At 47.1% G+C, this 8,875-nt stretch overlaps 1 protein-coding gene across 1 annotated transcript; it reads left to right on the top strand.

Moving 5' to 3' along the window:
- The first annotated feature begins 280 nt into the window (after positions 1-280).
- Positions 281-7,492, top strand: LOC109766302 (ABC transporter G family member 36). The gene is made up of 21 exons (XM_020325067.4): positions 281-890; positions 996-1,116; positions 1,198-1,286; positions 1,468-1,712; positions 1,840-1,916; positions 2,035-2,088; positions 2,185-2,275; positions 2,377-2,678; positions 2,763-3,044; positions 3,142-3,458; positions 3,557-3,717; positions 3,802-4,068; positions 4,157-4,407; positions 4,493-4,825; positions 4,900-5,190; positions 5,361-5,444; positions 5,525-5,658; positions 6,080-6,307; positions 6,390-6,561; positions 6,671-6,925; positions 7,020-7,492. The coding sequence occupies exons 1-21, from the start codon at positions 538-540 to the stop codon at positions 7,275-7,277; spliced, it is 4,365 nt and encodes a 1,454-aa protein (XP_020180656.1). The 5' UTR covers positions 281-537; the 3' UTR covers positions 7,278-7,492.
- Positions 7,493-8,875: the final 1,383 nt, after the last annotated feature.

Below are 8,875 nucleotides of genomic sequence, written 5' to 3'. Positions count from 1 at the left end.
AAGGGCGCCGGAGAAAATCTTCCTTATAGAATTCCTACTAAAATCCTTCCTATAAACAAAGGAGGACAAAAATAGATTGGACAGAGGGGGGAAAATGTTGGCAAATAAATACTTACGAGTTTAATCAAGCCCGCATTCCCGCAGGTAATGCTGGCGAAATAAATGCTGGCTCGCCAATCCTCCGCGGAAGGACACGCCCTTCTAGAGGACTGCGACCCTAGTCCAGCCTCGGAGTACGGACTAGGCTTCTAGAAGCGACAAGCGGCCGCATAGTAGAAATGGACGGGGATTTCCGTGGTAACCAAGCCGTCTCCCGTGTTCTCACTTTCCCCGCTTCCCAACTCTGACTCGCAAGCGCAAGCCACCACCTTCCCTCCTCCGTCCCGTCCCGTCCCAACGGATTCCCACGCCCTACAAAACCCCCGTCGTCCCAGCTTCCCTCCCAGCACCAGCAGCAGTCCCACCTCACCCGAATAAGCATAAACGCGCCTGAGAAAAGCCCTTGGAAATCACGCCGACGGTGGGGGGTTAGGGGAGATGGACGCGACGGCGGAAATCCACAAGGTCGCCAGCATGCGGCGCGACAGCGGCTCCATATGGCGGCGCGGCGACGACGTGTTCTCGCGATCGTCCAGGGACGAGGACGACGAGGAGGCGCTGCGCTGGGCCGCGCTCGAGAAGCTGCCCACCTACGACCGCGTCCGCCGTGCCATCCTCCCGCCTCTCGACGGCGGCGAGGGCGCGGCCCCCGGGGCGGCGGCGGGGAAGGGGGTCGTGGACGTGCACGGCCTCGGGCCGCGCGAGCGCCGGGCTCTCCTCGAGCGCCTCGTGCGCGTCGCTGACGAGGACAACGAGCGCTTCCTGCTCAAGCTCAAGGACCGCCTCGAACGGTGCGTGCGTGCTACTACTCGTTTCTGTTTCGTGGGCGGAGCTAGGAATGTCTCGTTGCCATGCCTGCCGGGTGTTTGACGATTTGTGCGTGTCTGGTTGCGCAGGGTTGGGATTGAAATGCCGACGATCGAGGTGCGGTTCGAGCACCTGGTGGCGGAGGCGGAGGTCCGGGTCGGCAACAGCGGCCTCCCCACCGTCCTCAACTCCATCACCAACACGCTCGAGGTGATCATCGCACCAACACGTCTGTGTCTCTGCGTGTCAGTGGAAGAGATCATTGATTTGTTTTGGTTGTGCTTGGTGCAGGAAGCGGCGAACGCGCTGCGCATACTCCCCAACAGGAAGCGGACCATGCCCATCCTCCACGACGTCAGTGGCATCATCAAGCCCCGCAGGTAGTCAAAACATCTCTCTTGCCTTTTGGCCACAGAAAACATGCGATGCTCATGCTCTGCTTGCCTGCGGAGTACACTTGTCACCTGTTTGAACATTGAACTTGTAGACTTTGACCCGGGTCTTTTGGAGCTCGGTTTCATTCATCGCTCCTTCCACCTCACGCTCTTTTCGTTCGCGCAGGATGACACTCCTGTTGGGCCCACCTGGGTCAGGCAAGACCACCTTGCTGCTCGCCTTGGCCGGGAGGCTCGACAAAGACCTCAAGGTCTCAGGCAATGTTACCTACAACGGGCACGGGATGGAGGAGTTTGTGCCGGAGAGGACGGCGGCGTACATAAGCCAGCACGACCTCCACATAGGGGAGATGACTGTGAGGGAGACACTCGCCTTCTCCGCACGCTGCCAGGGTGTTGGCACTCGCTTTGGTACCATTCTCTGCAACTGTCACATGCACTTGCTCATGCATTCATTTCTGCTGTTTTCAGATTCTGTGGGATTGGCTTAGTTTGCTTGAGCTATGCTTATCAAGCTTCCTTTTTGTTACATTGCCAGATATGCTGACTGAGTTGTCGAGGCGAGAGAAGGCCGCAAATATCAAGCCAGATGCTGATATTGATGCATTTATGAAGGCAAGACTTGCAAATCCGAAATAAACCAAGAATATTTTGGTGGTTTCTGTGTGTTCTTCATGATATCTAATCTGAAATGAAGACTTCATGTATTTTTTTTTCTGTTTATCTTCATTAGGCTTCTTCAATGGGAGGTCTGGAGGCCAATGTGAACACAGACTATATACTGAAGGTAGTACATGAAACTTTGAGCTACAGCTACGAGTGACTTCAGATTGAATTACCCAAATCTGTCTGCTCACCGTTTGGACATTGCTACATTTTACAGATATTAGGACTAGAGATGTGTGCAGACACGATGGTTGGGGACGAGATGCTCAGGGGCATCTCTGGTGGACAACGGAAGCGTGTTACAACTGGTAAAAAAGGATAGAACTCCAGCTCCATTTCAGTATGTATGTCAACGTCAGCTATTAAATAAACAGTTCCATGAATAAGCTTACGTTGATATGTCCTGTAGGTGAGATGCTGGTTGGGCCGGCCAAGGCGCTCTTCATGGACGAGATCTCAACTGGGCTCGACAGCTCAACTACATTTCAGATTGTAAACTCACTCAGGCAATCTGTGCACATCCTTGGTGGCACAGCCGTCATCTCCCTGCTGCAGCCAGCCCCTGAAACGTACAACTTATTCGATGACATCATCCTCCTCTCTGATGGCCAAGTCGTGTACCAGGGCCCTCGTGACGACGTGCTTGAATTCTTCGAGTCTGTGGGGTTCAAGTGTCCTGAAAGGAAGGGCGTCGCCGACTTCTTGCAAGAGGTACTTATATTGCCATTGCCACCACCCTCTTATGTACTGAATGGGTGCTTTTATTAAAGATGTGTCTCTGCGATTAATGGATAGGTGACTTCGAAGAAAGATCAAAAGCAATACTGGGTGCGGGGTGATGAGTCCTACCGGTTCGTGCCGGTTAAAGACTTTGTGCGTGCATTCCAGTCATTCCACACCGGGAGAGCTATAAGAAAGGAGCTCGCTGTGCCATTCGACAAGAGCAAGAGCCATCCAGCAGCATTGACAACTACGAGGTATGGTGTGAGTGGCACGGAGCTGCTAAAGGCAAACATTGGCAGGGAGATCCTCCTCATGAAAAGGAACTCTTTCGTCTACATGTTTAGAACCTTCCAGGTAATTGCCATTAGTACAAACAAATATATTGGTTGGTATATAATGGAATGAGAAGCAACATACGCATGACGGATTCCCTCATATTCTGGCATTACAGCTGATCCTCATGTCATTTATTGCAATGACGCTCTTCTTCCGTACAAAGATGAAGCGCGACTCGGTGACAAATGGGGGCATCTACATGGGGGCACTCTTCTTTGGTGTGCTCATGATCATGTTCAATGGCTTCTCTGAGCTTGCACTCACCGTCTTTAAGCTACCCGTGTTCTTCAAGCAGAGGGACCTCCTTTTCTACCCAGCATGGGCTTACACAATACCCTCATGGATCCTCAAGATCCCAATAACATTTGTTGAGGTTGGCGGTTATGTTTTCATAACATACTATGTCATGGGGTTCGACCCAAATGTAGGCAGGTGAGATTTATGGGAATTCTCTTTTTGGTTAACAATGGTGCATCTTGTTTTGATGGTGTTCGGAAATGTTCTGACAGAACCTGCTATCCATCAACCAGGTTCTTCAAGCAATATCTTCTTATGTTAGCAATCAATCAGATGGCGGCATCACTCTTCCGATTCATTGGTGGAGCAGCAAGGAACATGATTGTTGCGAATGTCTTTGCATCATTCATGCTGCTCATTTTTATGGTATTGGGCGGATTCATTCTAGTAAGAGGTAAATATTCATCCTTCTTGCCCAATAGTCCTTGACAATACAGATTTTTTTCATATGTAAGCCTTCCTTCTTTCAAACTTGCAGAAAAAGTGAAGAAATGGTGGATTTGGGGCTACTGGATCTCCCCACTAATGTATGCACAGAATGCCATCTCAGTGAATGAGTTCTTCGGTCACAGCTGGGATAAAATATTGAATAGCACGGCCTCAAACGAGACCCTTGGAGTGCAAGTCCTGAAGTATCGCGGAGTGTTTCCAGAAGCAAAGTGGTACTGGATCGGTTTGGGTGCAATGCTCGGGTACACCTTGTTGTTCAATGCTCTCTTCACTCTTGCCCTTACATACCTGAAGGGTGAGTACATGCAGAACTAGTTTGATCATTTTTCGTGGATTTGGTTATTATCTATTCCTGAGAACGGTTTCATCTTGGGGTTTTCCAGCATACGGTAACTCCCGTTCGTCGGTATCTGAAGACGAACTGAAGGAGAAGCATGCCAACCTGAACGGTGAGGTTCTGGACAATGATCGCATGTTATCACCAAGCAATGATGGACCGATACGAATGAACACTGGAAATGACTCAGCAATAGTCGAAGAGAATTCTAGCCCCATGCAAAGGGGAATGGTGCTTCCATTTCTCCCGCTTTCACTCACCTTTGACAACATCAGATACTCTGTTGACATGCCACTGGTAATTGATAAAAAAATGCTTCTGTTACAGTATCATCATAGGTCATTGTCATAGTTCCTAACCATGAGTACGAAATTTGTTTCAGGAAATGAAAGCACAAGGCGTAGTTGAAGACCGATTGGAGCTCCTCAAAGGTGTTAGTGGATCTTTCAGGCCAGGGGTACTGACTGCCCTGATGGGTGTCAGTGGTGCTGGCAAGACTACTCTGATGGATGTGTTGGCAGGGAGAAAGACAGGTGGGTACATTCAAGGAAACATCAGCATTTCAGGATACCCGAAGAAACAAGAGACCTTTGCACGCGTATCAGGATACTGCGAACAGAATGATATCCACTCTCCGCAGGTGACAGTCTATGAGTCGCTGCTTTTCTCAGCATGGCTCCGTCTCCCCGAGGATGTTGATTCAAACAAAAGAAGGGTCAGTCAACCGAAATAGCAATTATTAGCTTTAGTTAATACACGATCGACTGTTTCTTACCTCTGTGTATGCAGATGTTCATCGAGGAGGTGATGGAGCTTGTGGAGCTCAAGCCTCTGAAAGATGCATTGGTTGGTCTACCGGGAGTGAATGGTCTGTCAACTGAACAGAGGAAGAGGCTGACCATTGCTGTGGAGCTCGTTGCTAATCCTTCTATCATTTTCATGGATGAGCCAACCTCCGGACTTGATGCCCGAGCAGCCGCAATCGTGATGAGGACAGTGAGGAACACTGTTGATACTGGTAGAACTGTGGTTTGCACGATTCATCAACCTAGCATTGACATATTTGAAGCATTTGATGAGGTGAGTGAGATTTCACAGCGGAGATTTCTACCAGCTTTCCTGTGGACATTCTCTACTGTAGAAGTGTGATCTGCACGATTCATTAGCCTGGCTTGACCGCTTGATTATGGCTGGTTGTCCAAACCTTGAATTATGCCCTGAGATCTAAACTTCCTGATCAATGCTTGCAGCTATTCCTGATGAAGCGAGGTGGAGAAGAGATCTATGCTGGTCCATTGGGCCATCATTCTGCAGACTTAATCAATTACTATGAGGTAAACCAATGTTACAAGAATTTGAATATTACCCTAATCTAATTTGCTTACTGATAAGCCCATGGTTTTGTTTTGCTCAGGGCATTCATGGGGTCAGCAAAATTAAAGATGGCTACAATCCGGCAACATGGATGTTGGAAGTGACAACGATCGGTCAAGAACAGATGCTAGGCATTGATTTCAGTGACATATACAAGAAATCTGAACTCTACCAGTGAGTAACTTACTTGCCATCCTAGACATTAGATGGTCAAGGAAACATAGTTATTTTAAGTATGCTACAGATAAAGTAACTTAGCATACTACAGATAAATAGGTACTAGATTTATTTATGGTATGTCAAAACCTTAGAAGCTTGCTACAGGTAACTCAGCATACTAATACAACTTACCCGCAAAAAAAAAGCATACTAATACAACTAAGGTATGATAACAAACTGAAGGACTACCCGGTTGTAACATACTAATGCTCTTTGACTTGGACTTAGATTTGCAAAGGCAGACTTCCAATAGGCCAGCTTTTTTTTCCGAAACGGGTTTTTTTCTCTGAAGTGGACAATAGGCCAGCTTTCCTTTCTCCAATGCATTTTTGCTATGGCAGATGTAGATGTAATATTGGTATGTTACCTTTTGCAGGAGAAACAAGGCATTGATAAAGGAACAGAGCCAACCCGCGCCGGGTTCAACTGATCTGTATTTCCCTACCCAGTACTCGCAGTCTTCGATCACACAATGCATGGCTTGCCTGTGGAAGCAGAACCTGTCATACTGGAGGAACCCTCCTTACAATGCCGTTAGGTTCCTTTTCACTACTGTGATTGCTCTCCTCTTCGGCACCATCTTCTGGGACCTTGGTGGCAAAATGTATGTCATGACACACACATCCTATATAGCAAGCAAGCAGCCAACCTTTGAAACTTTATTTATCTCTTGCTTCTTATTCCAGGAGCCAGTCACAAGACTTGTTCAACGCCATGGGGTCAATGTATGCTGCAGTGCTGTTCATTGGTATTATGAACTGTACTTCGGTTCAACCAGTGGTGGCTGTGGAGAGGACAGTCTTTTACCGTGAAAGAGCAGCCGGCATGTACTCAGCATTCCCGTACGCATTTGGCCAGGTGAAAGTTGTTCTCCTAGTATTCAAAATTCCAGGTGCTCATGCTCTAAGCTGGTGGTTGCATTACTGAGAGCCAGAGTCTGATTAGTGTTAAAACTTCTCTATTGCAGGTTGTCATTGAACTCCCATACACACTCGCTCAGGCTACCGTATACGGAGTCATAGTTTACTCGATGATTGGGTTTGAGTGGACAGCTCCTAAATTCTTCTGGTACCTCTTCTTCATGTACTTCACGCTGCTCTACTTCACATTCTACGGCATGATGGCTGTTGGCCTGACACCCAACTACCACATCGCCTCAATCGTCTCGTCAGCATTCTACGCCATCTGGAATCTCTTCTCAGGATTCATCATCCCCCGACCAGTAAGTGCCATCACCTTTGGCAGTCCACGTCTACTCCTTTTTTCAGCATTTCGTAGCTTAACTATTCCCCGTTTTACCCTGAAACAATGTACAGAAAGTTCCAATCTGGTGGAGATGGTATTGCTGGGTATGCCCCGTAGCGTGGACACTGTACGGGCTGGTTGTCTCACAGTTTGGCGATGTCACAACGCCAATGGAGGACGGCACTCCCGTGAAAGACTTTATAGAGGGCTACTTCGACTTCAAGCACAGCTGGTTAGGTTATGTTGCTACGGTGGTCGTGGCGTTTGCGGTGCTGTTTGCCTTCTTGTTCGGTTTTGCCATCATGAAGCTCAACTTCCAGAAGAGGTAGATGATGACGATATGAGGCATGTTCTAGAAAGAAATGCATTAGTTGCCCGCAAATATGAATCGATGTGTACATATCATTTGACCACATGGAATGTTTAGGTTCATTAGTTATCTTGTACTAGTACATCATAGAGGTCTATCTTTTGGAAACATTTTGCACCACCCGAATGCTTTTTTGGTAAACGGAATATATTAATATCAAGACGATACCAAGTACCCCTGGCTTCTGCAACAATTTAATACCACGAGCAACTTGAGACATTGATGATGCACACATCCAAATTATTACTAGAAGGAAAAAAGAACAATGGAAAATACCAAGATCTTAGGCATGTAGTAACCAACAAAGACATCAACCACTTACTTTCTTCGGAACCTTTAAAGAAGGACTTGGATCCATCACTCCTACCCGCAATCCTTTGCAACTTCAGAACTTGGTCTTAAGCACTAATGATTTACATGATCTGGAAGTTCCTTTCAACAAAGAGGAGATTGATTTGGTTACTGAACAGATGCTTGCCGACAAAGCCCTTGGACCGGTTTCACAAAAGCTTCTCAAAGCTTGTTGGCACATTGTAACTTTGGACTTCTGCAAACTCATTGAGGATTTTTATCAGGGTCATATCAATATGGAGAGCATCAATTATTTCTTCATCACCATGATCCCTAAGAAAGATAACCCTCTCCTCCCATGGGGACTTCACACCTATCTCACTTCTCAACTGTGCACTGAAAATTCTCACCAAACTTTTGGCCAACAGAGTGCAAAGGACCATTCTTAAATTGGTGCAGAAAAATCAATATGGCTTTCTGCATAGCAAAAGTATCCAAGATTGTATGGCATGGGCTTTTGAATATGTGCATCAATGCCATCACTCAAAGATTGAAATGGTGATTTTAAAACTTGATTTTGAAAAGGCATTTGATCAGCTTGACTATAACACTATCATGGAACTGCTTACCGCCAAAGGATTTGGACAAAGGTGGATGACCCGGATTGCTATGGTTTCCAACACTGGTTTTCTTCTGTACTGCCTAATGGTAACAGAAAACCTGGAAAACAATTTTTGTGCACGAGGTGCCAGACAAGGATATCCACTTTCACCCCTCATTTTTGTGTTAGCTGTTGGCCTCCTATAGTCCATTTTCAATGAACACATGCACACTCATTTGGCCGACTCCCCTTTAAGACATACATCTTGTCATCATCCAATTATTAAGTATGCAAATGGTGTTAAGCAACGTATAAGCTGCCTCGTCGTGACATGTTGATGACGTGTACTCCAAGGGTAGTCCGGCGAAGATAGTTCAGGTTGTTAGCATATGGTTTATCTTTGTAACAACTCTATCTCTCTATCCTCTTATCCCTTGTACCACAAGTTGTAATCTCAACCATGTACGCGATCTGGGAGTTGCGCCCCAGAAGCCGTCAGTCAGAGAAAGACACGACGTTAACCCAAGTTTTCACATGGTATCAGCCTAACTCTTCCACATCGCATCTACTATCCCCATCCACACCACCCCCGCTTTCGCCATGGCTGCCTCCTCCAGCGCTGCACCGGCCAACCTCTCTGGTCAGGTCACCGAGAAGTTGACTCG

This window comes from Aegilops tauschii, chromosome 3 (assembly GCF_002575655.3).
Source record: "Aegilops tauschii subsp. strangulata cultivar AL8/78 chromosome 3, Aet v6.0, whole genome shotgun sequence".
NCBI lineage: Eukaryota > Viridiplantae > Streptophyta > Magnoliopsida > Poales > Poaceae > Aegilops > Aegilops tauschii.
The sequence above is the reverse complement of the archived record's forward strand: the minus strand, read 5'-3'. Positions and strand labels throughout refer to the sequence as shown.

Coding starts and splice junctions, on each gene's coding strand:
- LOC109766302 (XM_020325067.4), top strand. CDS start 538: ATGGACGCGACGGCGGAAATCCACAAGGTCGCCAGCATGCGGCGCGAC. Junction 1,117..1,197: donor CCATCACCAACACGCTCGAG/GTGATCATCGCA, acceptor TGCTTGGTGCAG/GAAGCGGCGAACGCGCTGCG. Junction 3,459..3,556: donor TTCGACCCAAATGTAGGCAG/GTGAGATTTATG, acceptor TCCATCAACCAG/GTTCTTCAAGCAATATCTTC.